A 20,204-nucleotide genomic window follows, 5' to 3' on the forward strand; every position below is an offset into this window, starting at 1 on the left:
TTGCAGAGATCATTACTTATCATTACCACCTGACCTTTTACCTTTCACCTTTCCTGAGAACCCCTGAGCTGTAGAGGTTGATAATCAGCCTGCATTACGCTGACGTCACTTATTTAGCCTGTGGGCTTTCAGCCCAGGAGTGATGAGATGAACATGACAGGGTCTGACCAGGCCGCTCGACTCTACAGACTCTATGTAACATTTGCAGCAGTTTAGGACATTACAGTGAAGAGGGAGCATCTGCACCGGATTATATTACCAACTGCTTATACACTGGAATATTTTAGCTGCATGAAGAAAGTGAAATGTCCTCAGTCTCTGTAACAGTAAGGCATAGGTGTGCATGTGCATCTCACGACACACTCCATGAGCTGGCATATTATAAGCACGCTCTCTCTCTGCCTCTCGCTCACATACACACATTAACACATTTGTGCATCTGTGGGCCGAGCGCACATTAAAGGTGCAACAGGGTCAAATAGTAATTTCCTTGATGGGGTCGTGTGGGCACACAGCAGATTTGTACAGTCAGTAACAGCCACTTGTGTCACAAAACTTCATGCAAACATCAGAGAGGAAGCTGACGCGTACACTACAGTAGCGGCGCATAGAAAACAGGTTTCAGTGCAGTGTGTGGGTCGAAGACAATTTTCAAATCATTTTTGTGTGAGATATAAGCAGCAAAATCGTGAGGACACTACTGTGAAAATCTTTAGCCAGCTCTCATTTCTTTAGTTTTTCATTAATTTAATCATTAATTTATTGAAACATGTCCAGATGTAAAAGCAAAAGCAGAGTTTGCACGATCCCAACAAGATTGGACATTAATATTTGGTAAGACCACCTTTATTCTTCAACATGATCTGAACGGCCTAGCTGAGCTTTCTTGCAATTTCTTTCAAAAATCTTCAGGAAGAGTTCTGTCAGTCACCTCAAGGTGCTTTATATTGTGAGGTAGACCCTACAACAATACATACAGAGAAAAACCCAACAATCATATGACCCCCTATGAGCAGCACTTTGGTGACAGTGGGAAGGAAAAACTCCCTTTTAACAGGAAGAAACCTCCAGCAGAACCAGGCACAGGGAGGGGCGGGGCCATCTGCTGTGAGAGAAGGAAGACAGGATAAAGAACAAACCCACTGAATTTCAGTTCTTATATAATTTGGAATACCTCAGCCTTTTCCCTGTTTCTCATCCTTTAGAATGACTTGCTGATGGACACCCTTCCTATGAGACCAACTGTGTCAGGTCCTATTTTTGAAGGATATCACTTTCACATACTGTTCATCTGCTGCAGAGAGTTTGTTTTTGTTTAGGCCTGAAACATCTTTGGTTTTTATTGGTAGATTCAACTAAAGAAACAGCCTGACACTAACAAAGAGCCTAAAGATATCGCTTAGAATCAGTTTTTGAGCTCTAACTAACTATGTGGCCACTGGTGTCAAATTAAAGCCAGTTCCATTTATTTTAATGAGTGCTAAACCCCCAAATATGTAAATATGATTACATCACATTTCCACCACTGTCCTGTCTCTTCCAAGGCTGGCTTGAAAACAATCCGGACTGCTGTGTGCCGCTGCTAAGGTCTAACAAAAATAATTACTCTTCCTTAAAGATCTGCTTTATTAAATAAAAGAGAAACCACACACTTGCACTGTCCAAGCCCATATATCTAATAAGCAACCGTTTCAACCATCAGCAGCTCCAGATAACGTTATGAGATGCTTCAGGCTCTGTCTAAAATCACTTGAGCAGATTTTAGAGACACTGACTGATAACATCATGCATTTGGCTCTAAGAAATTAATTAGAGTAGCATAGTTACTGCTGTGCTTCCCTTTTATTGCCACCATTCATTTACGGTGACGGGAATAAACGGGAAAAATAGACTCGAACAAAAGTAAAACTTTCCGCTACATTCATAGAAACCACTGCAGTGCAGTTAGCATAAAACAGGCTTTTAAAGAATAACAGCTTGATATAAATTGTTACTGATGGGATGTCAAAATCCCAAATATACCAGTCATTGAGAAATGCAGCTCAGAATACGGGTAAGGTTTTTAAAAAGGAAGCTAAGAAACGTTTTTTCCTACTCTCCTACTTCAGATCTATCGATTCACTTATTTTTCTAAAACTACATACCAGTTATTATGTAACAGGCCACAATGTTTTAAATAAAACCATCTATGTTACTGTGTAAAAGTTCCTTTACTTTTAATCTCATCTGCTCGATTAGTCGAGTTCACTTAGCTTTGTTGAGTTAGCAGCGCAGCGCTGCCGAGACTTTAGCGCCTGTTTCAACAACGTCATTCCAGCCCAGCAGTGACAGGTGAGAGACCTCGCCTCTGGGTGCTGTCTTGAAGAGTTATGATTAAAACTAAGGCTGACAGTTTAATTTCCACAGCGCCCTCTTCTCACATCAGCAGTTAGAAGGACATGCACTCCCACAGCTTGGATGAGGTCAAACATGGTTCTGGCTGTTCTGAAGACAAATGTTGGATCAAGTGAAGACGGTGGATGAGAAATTTGCATGATCCAGTGTGTGTGCACCAACATTAGAGAACAGGCTGCTATTATCTTTAAATGTCAGCACATCTCAGAGAAATGATCTGGTTTCAGCAGTTCGTCCTTCCCAGCAGTACGCTCTGTGCTGAAGCAGCTCGACCTCGAAAAGGAAGAAGCACGTACATGTGCAGCAACATCATGTAGTTACTGCCTGGTTTACTTTGGCACAGGAAATGAGGATCATTTAGTGGCTGGAAAAAACTAGAAAGTTTAAAAATCTATCAACACAACGTTTCAAAAATTGACCTTCCTGCATTTTAAACATGACAATAGCTGTAATTCCTCCCTGGCCTTTAAGGTCGGGTCCTTTCGCACCTCTGGACGTGCAAATCTGAGCACTCGGCCAGACTCGGCGTTCATGTCAAGGATTATTGAGAACGCTGCAATGGCAGTGTTTCACTCAGCAGCCGTTCTTCCTTCTCTTTGCCAACATGAAAGTAAGGTGGATGTGTCGCTGACGTATGAAAGGACATTGGAAATTTTCAAATGACAAGTGATTAGAGCAGGTTTCATGGAGCACTGAAGAGTGCAGCATTTTTAAAGTGTGGGCTGCAAAACTCTGATCGCAGGTTGTAAACAGAACATTTTAATGACGCATTCTCATACTTCAGGCTGCTTCCCTTCTTTAACACAGCCACACTCTCTACTTTAAAGCTTTCCCCGCACGTGACTGAAAACTGTCTCAATGTCAAAAACGACTTTATTGTCGCACTAAAGGTTGAATCAGTTCTGATACATGAGAAGACTTTACACTTTAACATGTGGGCTAAAGGAGTCAGGGATGATCTCCTGAAAATCAGCTGCCTGTGGCTGAGGAGGAACAACACTGCATCATCCATAATACTGAGGAATTCTAACTGAGACTCTACAGAATAACCAGACTGGATTAACTGGATTGAACAATCCTCCTATGAATCCAAAAGGACGGATTCACAGTTTTATCATGAAGACTTCTGGTCCTCGTCAGTCAGTGATAATCCTGTGGACGTGGGGCTTAATGCAAACTAATAAGAATAAAGGAGAAGAAATCGATAGTGCCAAGGTTACTTAAGGCTGAACAACCAGCATGTGCAGTCTGAGTCACTTCTCTTATACTACAGCGTTCCCCCACTGTGCACCTGACAGCAGTGCCACTCGTGTTATCACTGGTGTTGCTGCTTGTGTGGGTGTGGAAAGGATGATCTTATTACTACATCTTAAGTCAAAGAGGTGGTTCTTTGGTTCGGTCAACAAAGCGGACAAGCAGCTGACGTGCGATCCAGACACCTGGGGAATTTTACCAGCAGGCAGCTGTCAGTCCTCAGGCATCATCTAAGGTCCTGCCAGGCTGAACCGTGGCCATCCATCGAGACGCCGACTACTTAGTTTCATTTGAGAAAATTCAACTTTTAATTAAAAAAAAAGCCTTTTCTTTTCATTTCAGTCTCTGTAAAGCATTTATAATAATAAAGGTTAAAGTAGCATATATATGAAATATCATTTTTCTTACACATATAGATGCGTGAGGAGGGGGACAGGACAAATGGACAGGAGAGCAGAGGGGGAGAGAAATGTGACAGGAGATGAGACAGCGTGCAGGTTACAGTTACTGAGGCTGAGAAGACATGAAGAGATGGAAATACGCTCAGGGAGCATCCGTTTAGGGGGAAAAGCTCTGCCAGATGAGGAATAACTGGATGAATGAATGGCAGCCAGCAAGCCACCAGGTAACACCCAGTGGACACACGATTTCTGATATGTTTAAAAGAAAGAGTGACGTCCATATACCGACTCCTGCTCTTGGGTTTAGATTTTATCTGCTGTTCATATTCAGGGAGACAGAGAACCGTGGAAACAAGGATTTCCGATAGGACAGACCAGAAACACCTCGCCTGAACATCCTAAATGACTCTCCTGATGTGAAGGAGTAGCACCGTGACCCCCACCCCCCTAAAATACCCCACCTACCCTTGAGATGAATCTCATTTCCACTGCTTGTATCTGCAGAATTATTAGTCCCACTATGAACATGTATTTTTTTAAATACATATTTCACAAATGCTCTGAACCACAGCAAATGATTTCTGATCCTTGTCTCACAAGCTGCTCTTCTGGCACAGACCTTGGTCTTCAGTTCACAGGTCGGGGTTTTGTGCAGGCCAGTCAGTAAGACTCACTTTGGTCTTCTGGAGGTAGTTCTTCATCAGGAGTGACGGATGTTTTGGGTCAGAGAATAAAGCAACGACCCAGACTTATCAGAAGTCTCTACGTTTTCTGTTATATTTGGACATTTAAATAAATAGTCAGAGGCCAAAACCTCTTTGGCAGCATTTGTCATATTCAGATAAAATTTTAAAACGCATGTATTTTATTCGAGTTATGGTGCAGTTATATATCTTTATCCCAAGAAAGAGAAGCTTTGGCTGTGAGATCGGTGACTTGGCTGATCTGTAGCTATAGGCGGAGGCAGCTTTGTAACCAGCATGGAAGCTGTGACTCATACAGTACTGCAAGCTCAACAAGCCGGTCAGGAGGGGCAACCCCCCTGTGTCCGGCCACACACACACTTGCACACAGACAGGCTTAGAAAGCTTGGGTTTTGTACAGCCTCTCTATGAAATTAGGTTTCCATTATCTCCATTGTGATTACTAACGTTCCACTGAGACAGCAGCACAGTCACAGTGACGTCAAAGGAAGTCCTTGATGGAGAAGCAGCATTAAGTCACCTGGTAAGGAGTTCAACAAGTTTGAGTGTGTGTGTGTGTGTGTGTGTGTGTGTGTGTGTGTGTGTGTGTGTGTGTGTGTGTGTGTGTGTGTGTGTGTGTGTGTGTGTGTGTGAGAGAGAGAGAGAGAGAGGCACTGATGGGAAGGGTGATGCTAAATTATGTTTAGTGAGAACATTTTACAGGAGGGAATGAAAATTATATTGACGTGAAAATGTGTCATCACCGCAGCAATTACAGTTTTGATCAAATCCAGACAATCACTATAAGTCGATGCAACATCCTGTGAAGACACACAACTGTACATGTGGTGGAAAACGAGAGAAAAGGAAGAGTACTCACTGCAGAGAGCGATGATGTGGCTGCTGTCTTCGTGGACAAACTTCTTAGTCACTGCTTCCTCCATAATCTGCTTCACCTGCACACAGAAGAGCCGGAGTGACTCTGTGCTAAGAGTCATTGTCTTTAACCTTAACCTTAGAGATGGTAGCTGCATCCAGTCTCACAGTCAAGCTAATCTGCATCGGTTTTACATAAAAGCTACTGTCACAGGAACTGAACACACACACAATGTTTTTCTATGGAACGTAAATTACCCCATTACCAGATATCCATCTATCGATCGATCGATCGAGAGAGAGAAAGAACAACATCGGAGATCTTTGTCCAGAAGAGTCCCAGGAACAGCTAGGATACTGAGCAGGACCGTCAAGCTCCCAGGCCTCTGGTAGAGGACCCGAGTTTGAAGGATGGACCACCCACAGGGGCGAGAGGGGAATTGTTTTTGAAAATATATATAAATAAGAGTGACGCAGTCTCCCCTTCAAATTGTGACACGTAGGAATAACAGCTCTGACAATCTCACCCAAACATCCGCACTGCTGACTTCCAATTAATATCTTGGCATCCTGGAAACATTCAAATGAGTCTTTCTGCTGCTATCTGTTGTGTCTCTGGGGAGGAGAGCCTGAGCGAGTTCAGCAACACTGACTCAATCTGCCGTTCGCTTGTCCAAGTTCGCTCTCTCCAAAAAATTAATTGCAGTCGGTAATTAATCCAGGACGTGTCTGGCACCTCCGCCTGGTTTGGGTCTAATTGATAAACAGAATGGATTTAATTGCTTGTGTGGTTGTGTTATAATGAAGCTCTTACTACAATATCGTTCTTTCGCTCATAACCTTTTCCCTGTATTGTGGAGGAGTGGGAGGTTGTTAAGATTTTAGTAAGGGAGGGGCTAAATCGCTCGATTTGGAGAGCCACAAAAACAAACAGCTGCTATAGACTTGTTGTTCCTGAAAAGAAGAATATGAGGAAGAACCTTCAGTTTAAAACAGCTCCAAACTTTCCTTTTTGCTAAAGCGTATAGTTAGGGCTGGATCAGGTGACCCTGAATCCTCCCTTAGTTGTAGGCTGCTGGGGGATTCCCATGATGCACTGGGTGTTTCTTCTTCACTCACTATGTGTTAACAGACCTCTCTGCACTGCATCATACCTGTTATTAATCTCTGTCTCTCTTCCACAGCATGTCTTTATCCTGCCTTCTCTCTCCCCAACCAATCACAGCAGATGGCCCCGCCCCTCCCTGAGCCTGGTTCTGCTGGAGGTTTCTTCCTGTTAAAAGGGAGTTTTTCCTTCCCACTGTCGCCAAAGTGCTGCTCATAGGGGGTCATATGATTGTTGGGTTTTCTCTGTGTGTAATATTCTAGGATCTACTGTACACTATAAAGCACCTTGAGGCGACTGTTGTTGTGTGATTGTGATTTGGTGCTGTATAAATAACATTGAAATGAGCTGAACAGTCGACAGGTTAAACTGGTCACAAAGAGCTTATACGAGGCTGCACTGAAAACCTGCAAATACAAATAGTCACTAAGAGGTGTTGAGCCTGTGAAAAATTATTTTCTGCATCAGGGTTAAATTTGTACTTGTTAAATAAAACTTCAGTGTGGTAAAAATACATTTTTATTAACTGCTGGAAGGCGAAGCAAACAGCAGTTTCTACTAGTAGTCTTATAGTATTATAGTAGTACTGCTGGGCTCTGGGGTCATTCCCTTAAAGGAAAGAAGCAATTTTTCATAAAAATCAAACTTCCTAATGACGGAGCCTGTTATGTTACCAGATGGACACATGCCAGTAGCCCACAGATCCAGTCAAACTGGCTCTTTACCATTCCTGTCTCAGCGTAACAGTCAGTCATAGATGCCACAAGGAAAAACAAGGAAATGTCGTGGCATTTGAAGGTCAGAGTGGCAAACACTGAGTCATCTGTTAACACATATTCTAAATATTATATTTCTGCGATTACAGCAATACCTTTAATGAAAACAAAATGCTATTTTCAGTCTACCACCAAATACCGCTCAGTTATAAAGGCTTCACTATTACCTGCTCCTGTATTTGGCAGGTACATTTCCAGTCAGTATGCTAAAAGATCCATGACTCAGAAGCTTGAATTAACAGAACATGTACACAGAGACAGGAGCAGACCCCATGAGTCAGGTTAGGGGAACTTTCTCCTTCTCATCCAGTTTTATAGATGTGCAAGTAGATCCATATATTCATGCAGAGAGCAGCTCTACCCACACCAGCAGCTCCACAGAGCGGGATCGATACCTTCACCTGGTGGGACTATGAAACTAACAAGTTTAATTAGTTCTAGTTGTCAGTGATTACACAGCCTTGCAGTGAGCTCTAGTAGCTTTAATTCCAGCAGATAACGTAACATCACATTTGCAATAAACATGGTTAAAAATCCAAATTCATAGTGAATGTTTCTTAAAAACACACAGATGTTAATAACTGCTCAGATCGGCCCACCTGTTAACGAGGAGGCGTATATACACTGCAGGCCAAACTCACATGACTGGAGCATGTTAGAAGCTCGTTTTGTTGGCACAAAGGTCACATGACCTCAGAGATACCTGCATTTATTGGCTTTAGCTTAAAGATGACGTTCCTGCATTAATAAGCATGCACTTCCAGGGACAACGTTGAAGACAAACTCACTGTGTTTGGGGTTTTGTGTCGTTAATGGCTGAGCAGAGTTGGGTGATTCTGACACACTTCTACGAATCCTGAAGCTAATGCTTTCTGGGAGGAATGGAGAAAGGAGCTCATTAGCCCCCCTCTGTTACATAAGGAGACGTTTAATTTTCCCTTTATCTCATGTTCGTGACTAAACAAACAACCGAACACCAACAGTTTGTTTGTGCTCACCACCAAGAACCATGCTCCTGATGCAAATGTGCTCCACACAGTGGAAAATACAGTAAGTGACGGGACTGTGCAGCAGACAGTTTGCTAATTCAGGCTGTTTCTCGTCCACCCAGGGTGGTACTGAGTTTATGATTAAGGGAAGAGTAATCAGGGCTTGTTCACTTCCTGAGGTGAGTCAGTTTATCGGAGCACCAGCCTCTTTGGTTTGTGATAAATAACAATATTAAAGCATTTTTGTGCCACCTTTAAACGTGCTTCACTATTTTAAATGACCGTAAGGTGACAGCCGAGAATTTCACATTAATTTGTCACATTTTCAGCTCATCACTTTGTAATTAGCGTGAAGCACGGCGCTCTTCTCTGAAAGGTAAACAACAGCGGCACGGGTGCGCGCTTTTAGATACGAGTCTGGCTCATTAACGGCGGCACAGGTGTTTCCACTTCCTGCTGATTAGACCCGTGTCTAAGAGTGGAACACGGGCAGCGCTGTGACGGGAATTACTCTCGACTTTAACACAAATAATTAGGTTGAATGGATACTGAAGCCCGAGCAGCTCAGTCGCCATTGTTAGTTTTTATCAATTACAAGTTTGTGCTACTGTGAAAAATACCTCCGACCCAGGTGGGATCTGTGCTGCCCCAACAGGTGGAGGAGGCAATGACAGCCTGTCTCTATTAGGTCACTTGTGTGTTTGATAAAGGTGCACCATGTGTGACTTTTAAAACAGCGCACTGCAAAAATTAGGATGGTGTTAACTGCTCGCTCGTTTGTCAGCTCTCTCCGCTCGTCCCGTCTCCGTATCAGGTGGGAATTTAGAGGAAGCGCCTTGCTTTGAGATAATGCAGAAATTACAATGTTGTCCAAAATAAGTGTGATTGTGATTTTTGCAATAATCTCAGAGCCTCACGTGTGTTTCTTAGATTCGTTTCACAGTTGGAAAACCAGCCACACTGACTTTATCTAATCCTGGGTGGATGTTCAATTTGATGGCTTATAAAAACTGTAATAAATGACTGTTTATGTGTTTGTTTGTTTTTAAGACTTTTGGTTTCAAAACTGAGCGTCCATGTTGTTGAAGAAGCCTCTAACTCAGGGGTGGGGGGGCCACAGCAGAGACACCGTCATTAATGAGGTCATAAGCAATGCCCTCGTAACACTGGTGGTGGCAGAGGGAGGCTGAAGGATGAGTTGGTGGACTTCATTTGTCCTCACTCATAATGCAGTTGTTGACCTGATGCTGCTTTTCACAGATACTATGACCCTGAGATAACTCTCTCCTTAAAGAGACATATCCTGTATCAAACCAATACCTCTGATATTCCTGTAAAGAAAACGTAATTAGCGTTTACCCTTAAGAGTATAAAATATCAAGTAGATGTCTGTGTAGTTTTACGAGCTGTTTTGGCTTTGAAGCTCTCGTAGCAGCAGCCATAAAATAAGATTGTTACAGGAAGAAATTATTTGGTTCTGGAGAAAGTGTCAGTCTGAGGGAAACGTTACCCAACACTCTATTTTGTAGGGGTGGGGGGAAAAATCGATACTGCGCAGTATCGTGATATTTTGTTTGCTAATAATGTATCGATACAGGGACAGCAGAAATCGATATTTTGTTACAAAAAAGGTTTTTGTGCTCTGACTTCAGAGCATGTTGATCCTTTTTCTGAGCAAGAATCCTGACATTGCTTCACTGTCCAAATGTGTTTAACTTGTTTTTGGCAGCAATAAACATGACAGTTTACTTATTTTAATTTAAGACATGTTTTATTTTAATTAAGTTTAAAACTTTTTTATTTAATGTAAAATTATATTTTGTTTTAATTTACTTTCAAATTCTTCAGTTGCTGAAGGGGCTGCATAGTTTTCATAAATTGCATAGTTCAGAATAGCTATAATTGTACCAGATGGTTGCATTCAGTTAAGTTGGACTAGACTGTAATACAAACCGTTCAGTTTGTCAACAATAAAACTGAAATGAGAGAAAGACTGAGAGTGAGACTTTGATATTAGATAAAATGAATATTGATAAAGTTTACCTTTATGTACAGAATCTGAATATCGCAAAATATTTTAAAAAATTGCGATAATATCATATTGTGGGATGTATGGTGATTCCCACCTCTACTATTTTGTAATGCTAGAATATTTCTTCAGAGAAGAAACTATTTAATGCTGTTACACAGCAGCATCCAAGGCTACCCAGTGTAGTACGTAAAGGAAATGAAAGCCAACTTCCAACACTACGGTCACAGTATTGATGTTGGTCATGTGACAGTTTCCTGATCTTGAAGATGATTTTCCATTTTCTGTGAGCAGCTGGGGAACTACTCATGAAGAGCTTTTACAACTATGCAACTTTTCATGGGTGGAGTGTGTGTGTGTGTGTGTGTGTGTGTGTGTGTGTGTGTGTGTGTGTGTGTGTGTGTGTGTGTGTGTGTGTGTGTGTGCGCGCGCGCACACATGCATTTCACCCGGCTCTCTGCTTCTTCTAAAGAGAGCCTTTATTTCTATCACAGCGCAAACGCGACGGCCAACATGTGCAGAGCTGTTACACTGACACGTGTAAACACTACAGTATTTAATCACTCATATCAGCAAGCATGGCTACAGTTACATGAGGGTAACAGTTCAGTACAGCTACATGCACTGTACCTGAGCTGAATTGAGTATGAAACACTCGATTCAGCTAAGGTTTGAGTGAAGTATCTTTTACTGCAGCAGGAAAACAGAAAAACCCAGGATACTATATTTTAAGCACACAGAGCCTCTTTCATATACTTTGATTTGTTATCTGACTAGTTAAGAAACTTCTAGAAAAGCTCTGTGTTTAGGGGGAAATTAATTTCCTCCAAAAATCTTCTATGTTGTGGAGACAGAGAAAAGTATTGATCTACAGGACGACTAAGCTGCTTCTGGAACCACCAGAAAACTACGACAGATTTTATAAAAGGAGAAGGATGCGTAAGGAAACAGGTGACTACAGAAAGGCACTTTTTGACTCGGTATAAGAGACCACCTGACAGGGCCGCCTCACTGCTGAGATATTAATCGCCAACTGATGCAATTTAACTTCTTTGGGAGCTGCACAGGCTTTCAGTTGCCAAGCAATAGTGAGCGAACAGAGTGCCGCTTAAAGAGACAGAGAGCTTTAACGCAGGAGCCAGTCAGCCCCGTTCAAACCAGGCTCTCTCAACACAGCTGAATTTGCCATGCTTTAAAACATCCTGAGACAGTGACGGGCGTGCCATGGATGAACTCTGGGATAATCGTGTATACCAAAGATATACAGAACATGAAGAGTTAGAGCAGTTAGAGCATATGGCAAAAACAGATAACTGATGCTTTCTTAAGCAACAGCATCTCCTTCACGTGAGGGCACATCAATCCTAGTCTAAAGTTAAAAGATCTGCATTTAATTGACAGAAAACAGGAACTGGTGTGTATGAAAAAAAGAAACTGACAATAACCCCTGTGTTTGAGAAGCACTACGCTGAAGAAGCAGATGGTCCAATATTACATGTTGAACAGATCTCAGAAACAGGACCACCTCATCACATGTAGAGAGGATTTTAATACAACTTAAATTATTTCAAAATTCAAATACAAAGACACTCCACCGAGACACCGAGGCGTTGTTTAAATGTTAACAGCCAGCATGCATTAACAATTGATGCTACTGCAGCACAAGACAGTGACCGGAGGTGTATTTGAAGACGCAGCTCGGCATATCAACACACACCTGTCAGTGGCTCAGTCACCCAAGACTGCAACAGTCTTTTCCTTTTCCCACGTGGTCTGTGTTTAGTAGACGCAGACCCCACCACCTACAGTCATCCTGAGAACTGGAGCTATTTTGAGCCTGAGGCGATGCTATGACTCAATTATTTAAGACTCAAACCTGTAGGTGACTCTGGAATAGCTGGAGGAGAACACAAGTGTTTAGCCTAGATATTCAAAATTAGTCTTGCACCTCAGACTGCACAGGAGCTATTTTAACCATTTCCCAGTATGTATGACAGGCAGGAGAAACACCCTTCAACCACGTAATTAATACTGATGTTTTACAGTTTGTCCACCAGAGGGCACTCTGCAACCTCCCTTTGCTGGCAACACAAAGACAGAGAGTAAAGTATTCAATGACTTCTAACAATAAAAAAGGATATTTTTAAACTGCACTCATATATACAACACATTACAAGTGTTAGGAAAATCTGTTTATTATTGTGGGTCTGAAAAAAATAAACCAACAAATCACATGTTTTAAAATCACTAAATATTAATATTGGCCTTAAAAATCCTGTCAATCAATCTATAATAATGATAAAACTGCGTATGTTCATGTTTAATGTTACTTGTTTGAAATACAGGTTTATCAGCCCAGAATTCTGCATCCTGACTGGACATGAAGAGAAAAGGTAACACACTGTTAAGTGGTCAACACAGAATGAAAGAAACAGCTACAGGAATAATGATCATATTTAGGTCTCACTGCTAGGTCTGTTGATTCAAACATAATGTGCATGCTGTCAGCAGGCCATCAGCATTTAGCATCTTTAGTCAGTTGTAAAAGAAAGATGAAAAGTGTGGTGAGGTTTGCACAATGGCTCCAAATGTCCAACTCAGCTGCAGCTTTTATTCCCTTAAAGTAAAAGTGTTTCCATTTTCTGCTTTCGTCTTCTTTTAGATGCAGCAGTGATATTAATCCACTAAACCACAATCTTCAGTCAATGTATCTGAATACTGGCGCAAACATGACAACTCAACTATATCAAGTCATTCGCTGCCTAAAGCGAAGCAGTGACGGAGAACTAATGAGGTACTGTTTGATGAACGGGATACTTTAACTCACAGCACAGAGAGCACTGATTAGGTAATCCCCCCACCTCTTCGCTCTATCAGATTTTTGGCCTGTTATTTTTAGCCTGACCTTTCTTCTCCATTATAATGGCAGGAGCTTCATGCTCAGACTGAGGTACAAGCAGTGAGCCACACCTCGCCACATCCAGCCTCCTAAGAGGCTGCTTTTGGTTTTTACTGACATTTCATCTGCAGGGAAATATCTCCAGTTGTAGCTTTCAGCATGAGGATTACAAAGAGAGTGGGTAGAAAGGTTAAAGGGGTAATGATTTATTCCTCACTGGGGAGATGTGAGACATTCATCATCAGGAAGAGAAAAAGCCTGTAGCACAGCGTGCACCGTGGATGTTAGTGCTGCTGGTAGATGCCGCGGCTTATCACTTAAAACACGAGGTTTGTAATGCAATCCTCCTGGAGGGCTCGCTTATGATTGGATGCAAATTACGTACATCATCATGTCGATACAAATAGTTTGGAAAATAAGGGGTTCCTCCTCCCCACTTCTGCCAAATGTTTGATGATCGTTAGCTGTCAGATCATTAGGCAAAATACTTGATATCATTTAAACATGTAATTACCCCAGATTGGGCTTTCACATACAGCCACGCCACATTTTAAAAAGCCTTCATGTGTACTCGAAAGTGGAATTACTGTGGACAAAAACAGACATGCTAACATATTTGAAATATCCAGCTTCGTAACGTAACAGTAATAAACACGAAGCAAAGAAAACAGGCATTTTATCACTGACGGAGTGCAGGTGGATGAGGACTGATGGTGCATTTATTGAACTGTTTGGCAACTTGAACTTGTGACGCTGACAGCTGAGCCCCACACAGCACGAACACGGTCCCCTTCCACCCCAAACACCCCCCTCTCTGTGGGCATTTTTGAGTCCAATAAAGTAATAGAGTACTGATGTGCAGCTCGGCAGGCCGTCACGTGTGAGCGCCTACCTCTCGTTTGACGTTCCATAGTAATTTCTCCTTGTATTCTTCCTCCGTGCAGCCCTCCATGTCCGCGGTGTTCTTCACGACGCGTCTGTATGTCCCCGTCACGCTCCGTGCGCTCCGCTCGGCCTTTCCGAAGCGCTCTCCTTTTATTTCTTGGTTCCTTCTTCCTTGGTTCAGCAGGACTCTGACGCAGCCGAGCAGCTTGACGGCGACGTCAGAGGATCCGCCTTCCTCGCGTTACTGATCAATGGAAGCGCAAGAAAGGGGGAAAACAATCACTGGAGCCCACAGCATCCAGCCCCTCCTCAACCCGCCGCCTGCAGCCACTCAGCATCCAACACACCAACCTGTAGAGCCTCGAGTTATTTATAGCATATTCTGTGGAAACGTGTGAAAATGCTGCTCCGGCTCAGTCGATGTTTGCAGCTTGTAAATCCCCCCACTTTATGTTTGTCTGGAGCAAACGCCTCCGCACAGCTTTCCACCGGGACTCCGGTGCCGTGAACGTGGAGTGAGATCGTTAGGTGCAGTATTCCTTCTGTCTTTATCCACACGCTGATAGGCACAGGAGGGGGCAGCATCTGATTACAGCACATGTGGACAGCGCAGTCGCCTCTGATGCCAGGTCGGCCTGATGCAAAATGAATGACGTCACGGTAACGTGACGCACAGTAATCTCTAGTGGAGACCCCGTCATGAAACTTTGTGTTTGTGCCTCCGTGTGGACTGAGTGTGCACCTGCAGCACGACGTTTCACGTGAATGTGACAGTAAAGTCAACTCGACACGCAGCAAATGCTTGCTGCGTGTAAGTGACGTTAGAGGATGTCAGAGGTGCTTTTTACAGCACGGACTGCATCTCTGCAACGGACTCGGGGATTGCTTCAGAAGTGCCTTTAAATCTTTTCCACGTCGTGTTGACTCTTATTCTGGCTCAGCTGGTTTCTGCTCTGAGAGCTGCCTGAACTACACGCGTGGGAGTGTGCGTCTTCACAAATAAGCCGCCATTAGTAACGACCTTGGCTCGCTCTTTTGTCCGTGGCGTGTAACAGGTGGCAGGATGGGCCTGCCGTTCATGTCAGGGTCAAAGCTTCCTGTCTGCTCCTGCTAGCATAAGTACTGGCACGAAAGAGATGCCACGTATGTGGAGCTGATCTCTTCCCAAAGTCATCATCAATATTGTTACACCAGCACTAACGGAAAGATGACTCTTCATTATGTCCAGATTGGGGAATTCATTACTAGCACTAACGCAGCTTCAGCAAACATCGCAGCTGCGCTGTGTCACCGAATGCAAACCGACAGCTGTCATTGTCCGAGCAGTGCAACTCCGAGAAAAGAAAACGTGTTTGCTTCTTTTCACAACATACTGACACGCTGCAGCTCCTGCGCGCATCATGGCGTGCACAGTTTCATCATTTCAAAACTCCCAGAAACCACAACTTCCATTGATTTGACCCACAATGAATAAATGTGGCTCAGTCCGGGACCCGGAACAGCCTCGACGGACAGTAACACAGGTACAGATGAGGATTAGGGCCACTGGGAACTAATAAATGGGGGGGGGGGTTGGATTCCGTTTTGTTTTTTTCAGAATTGTGACTTTTTTTCCTCAAAACAGCCCCCCCCCCCCCCCCCCTTTGTGTCCCCCCCCTAGCCCCAATCCTCTTCCATGAGATACACGCCTTAGAATGAAAATGATGAATTTGTCTTGGAGATTTTCTCTAAGTAGGAGAAAAATTGTTTTAGTGCTTATCACCCCCCCCCCCCAAAATTTTCTTTTTAAAATTTCTCTACAATTTCCTGAACAAGCACAGTTCAGCACGTCGATGAATGCAGATGAGATTGGAACATTCTGGGAATGTACCAATGCAGAGCCTTTCCTTGGAGCGGGCTAGTTTGTTGAACCCGTTGAGATCAAGAATCATCCTGAAATTGGACCTTTCCATCCTGGAGCAGCTGTCATGCGTGGATCCAGATCCCTGCCAGTGTGAAGTGGAACAACTTTTTCCTCTACAGTGAGCTTATCTGTTTACATTTTGAACTCCTTCCTCAATGCCTGTTTGACTGCTGTCATCATAATCAGCGCTTCCTTATAAGAGAACTGAGTATAATTTTATATCAGCTGCCAAATGCCCCGTCCTACCTGAGTTCCATGGTGACCTCAGACCTGGTGATGAAATGGTTGTGGACCTCTATCCGCGTCCTATCAAAGTCAGAATCATTGACTCTGGCCCTGCACGTCCCATGTTTGCAGTGATTCCTGGTGTCTGTGTGCACATGGTTTGGTTCAGGGCACCAATTCAATTCAGTTTTATTTACATAGCACCAAATCACAACAACATTTGCCTCAAGGTGTTTTAGATTGTAAGATAAAGACTCAACAATAATACAGTGAAAACCCAACAATCATATGAACCCCTATGAGCAAGCACTTTGGCGACAGTGGGAAGGAAAAAAATCCCTTTTAACAGTTAAGTTAAAAGGCAGTTTTTATGAAAATCTTAAAAGTAGAGATAGTGTCTGTCTCCTGAATCCAAACTGGAAGCTGGTTCCACAGAAGAGGGGCCTGAAAACTGAAGGCTCTGCCTCCCATTCTACTTTTAAATACTCTAGGAACAACAAGTAGGCCTGCAGAGCGAGAGCGAAGTGCTCTAATAGGGTGATATGGTACTACAAGGTCATTAAGATAAGATGGGGCCTGATTATTTAAGACCTTGTATGTGTGCTCTCACTGAAGCATTTTGTAACAATACTCATCTTGTTGCATACAGCCTCTATGTTGGTCTTCCATTTTAGCAAATTGTCAGAGTGGGCGCCCAGGTACTCCTCCATCACAGCAGCCGATGATTCCCGCCAGATGTTTCTGCAAAATCCTCAGCGGGAGCTCCTGTCACTAACACATCCATCCAGTTGTATTTGTGAGTATTTGTGTGGGTGACATGACCTGAAGTCGTGCTGAAAGTCTTAGTTGATGGTGAACAGAAACAGAGATCACAGTCGCCTTGTACGGGTACGTTTCAAGACATGTTTTCACCTGTGGTCTGAGGTGGGCCACGACCTGGTGATGTAATGGTTGTGGACCTCTATCAGTGTCTCCAGTACCTTCATCACATGTGATTGAGGGCAACTGACAACCTGTTAAACTTTGATGGCGGTGCCTTCTTTGATGCAGGAACTAGACAGTATCTGTTTCCTGTAGCACAGTCAGGTTTGATCAGTCTATATGTGTGTGCACACTCGCCCTCTTGTGGCCAAAGATGGTATAACACATTTCCAGTGAACAGCTTTGTTCCTATGGAACGCCAGGACTGCCATAATGAATTAATTAAATACACCATTAAATAATTAATTAAATGTGGCAATAATTAATTAAAATTGGAATTAATTAATTAAATAAATAGTTATGACACATGTAATTAATTAATTATTGACACATTTAATTAATTATTTATGTATTTCACATTTTAATTAATTATTGACACATTTAATTAATTAATTATTGACACATTTAATTAATTATTTATGTATTTCACATTTTAATTAATTATTGACACATTTCATTAATTATTGACACATTTAATTAATTATTTATGTATTTCACATTTTAATTAATTATTGACACATTTCATTAATTATTGACACATTTAATTAATTATTTAATGATATATTTATTTATTTCATTTTGGCAGTCCTGACGCCTGGCTCTCATCATGAAATAATTTTATCTGTCAGCCTCACCCATCAAACTCAGGGGGCGGGGTTAACGCTGATCGAGTCAAAACCATTGCTTTGGCCTGGTGGCCATTGTTTCTAGCACACAACAACCGGCATGTGGAAGCTAACAGAACTGAGCTTTGAAAAACCCTGTTTGTGTGTCACCAAATACCGTTTTAATATTTTTTTAGCCGAGAATGTAGTGGTTTAATCTTCATGTGTCTGGTCGGTTTGTCAAGATACAGCCTCTTTGCAAAAGTGTTTCGATGATTTCGGAGATGTCTGCCCAGTCTCACGGCAAAGCGTGGGATAGACCTGCTCGCCTCGCAAGCAATCCCACCGACAAAGCGCAGGCCCCGGTACACAGCTGTAGTAACCCCCGCTGACTTCTTTTACTGAGGTTATATTTATCGGTGTTTTATTTCCTGATGTTCTTATGTGTCCTACGTGTTTCAGTCTGAATTATAACTAACATTAAAAACATGTTTAAGGAGGAGAGAGAGCAAATAAATCTGTTTAACATCTGATCTTTGGGTTTTTGTTCAGTAATCAGCGTGACCTGTGTATAAACACATAAAAGAAATAACGTTGGTGTTTCCGTCATGTAGTAACTGCTGGCTTTAACTGTACAAAGGTTGTTCGACACTATGAAACACATACAGACTTCATGATGTTCGGCTAATATTTTTATTGTGAATATTAATCATGCTGACCTCGCTCTGTACACCACGCAGCGAGGTCAGCATATCCACGATATCCTCAGCTCCATGAGTTAACACAAAGTTTCCCAGCTGACTATCTAACTGCCAACTATTCCAGAGACGTGAAAATATACAGCATAAAGAAAAGTGTAAGAGACTCAGCAGCAGATTAGAATAACAGTTATACATTTAATAAATCACCAAATGAATCCAAGAAACGAGCAAACTTGTTCCGACAATTTGAATTTGTATTCCCTCAGCTGCAGACTCGCTGCTGTTTAAATGTTTGAAAAGGAAGATTAGATATAAAAAACGTCAAACATAGACTCAGTCTGCCTTCACATTTGATATGAGGCCAGCACGTATAGTGGCCTCAGCAGGCTATTACTGAAATACACGTGCTATATCTTAAACTATGATATAAACAGGGAGGTCCTATTAACATGTTTAGTTTTAAAGGACACCTTCCTGCCTTTAGTCTCATTCATGAGCAGTATTAGTTTTCTTCTAACATCCAGAAGTCTGCACGATGTGTTTCATAGTTTGTAACAAGCCTTTGACAGGTAAACATAACATGACCGAAAAAGCAAAAAAAAAGAAAAAAAAAAGAGAGAGAGAGAGAGAGGGAGAGAGAGAGTGTTGACATAAGAAGAGAGAATGCTCTCAATTATGGAGACAGACAAATGGTTCATTTATGTTTGATGTGTGTTTATTCCTCCCTAAATATCGTCGGTGAAGTTCGCCATGCATGTCAGATTTTCCTGCGCATTTTTATACCTCTGCCAACAGAGAGAGAAAAAAAATCACATTCTAACAGACAGCTGGTGCTTAGAATACAGTTGAATAACTATTAAAAAACAGATGATATTTAGATGATAGTTCAGTCTAACACATGTGCCAGTGAACCATTAAACGTCTGTGAAACTATGCAGTTATGAAACGTAACTTTAACCTCAGCCAAACCGATTTGCTCAGTTGTAAATAAAACAGCGAAGTAAACGTGACCCGACAGACAGAACCTGAGTGAATGAAGTCCAGCGTTTAACCACTGAGAGCTAAAACTCAGCTGAGGTTTGAAAGCTGTGTGCCGGTGATTGGACATCAGCCGCTGATAAAGCTGTTCGCCTATAAAGTGCTCTGTAAGGAAACGAGCTCCAGCAGCTCTGCGCTCGGGGAAAACACTATATTTACTTATCTTGTGCAGAAAAATGCGCTGACATTGCGTTATATCGAGCACCGGCTGCCCAGTTAAACTGTGACTATCACCAGGTAACTAGGCGTGTTTCTTGAATTAGCAGCAGGTGTTAAACAGCTGACAGATGAGGAGGAGGATGCATGCAGGTAAACTGAGGGTCTGTTGAGCTGATCGCTGGTTTCGTGAGAAAAATGTCAGCTCGTTCTTTATGTTACAGAAGCACAGAGACACAAGACCAGGCGGAAAGAGACGATCGTTCGGTGAAAATGAGAATCTGCGAATGCAACATGTGGAACA

General features: G+C 42.5%; 1 protein-coding gene across 5 annotated transcripts in view; it reads right to left on the reverse strand.

The window, feature by feature from the left end:
- The window catches only part of sgsm2 (small G protein signaling modulator 2), a 377,356-nt gene that overhangs the window by 79,438 nt on the left and 277,714 nt on the right, over positions 1 to 20,204 (reverse strand). For 4 of the 5 annotated variants that reach the window (XM_080888631.1, XM_080888633.1, XM_080888632.1 and 1 more), the window contains exons 1-2: positions 14,299 to 14,911; positions 5,613 to 5,688 (exon numbers count right to left, since the gene is read on the reverse strand). The exons of the other annotated variant lie outside the window; for it this stretch is intronic. In XM_080888631.1, coding sequence (XP_080744757.1) covers positions 5,613 to 5,688; positions 14,299 to 14,358 — 136 coding nt within the window. In that variant the 5' untranslated portion in view covers positions 14,359 to 14,911. Of the gene's footprint in view, positions 1 to 5,612; positions 5,689 to 14,298; positions 14,912 to 20,204 lie in introns of those variants that run through there. 5 annotated transcript variants of the gene reach the window in all.

Source organism: Rhamphochromis sp. 'chilingali' (genome assembly GCF_963969265.1).
Source record: "Rhamphochromis sp. 'chilingali' genome assembly, chromosome: 8".
Lineage (NCBI taxonomy): Eukaryota > Metazoa > Chordata > Actinopteri > Cichliformes > Cichlidae > Rhamphochromis > Rhamphochromis sp. 'chilingali'.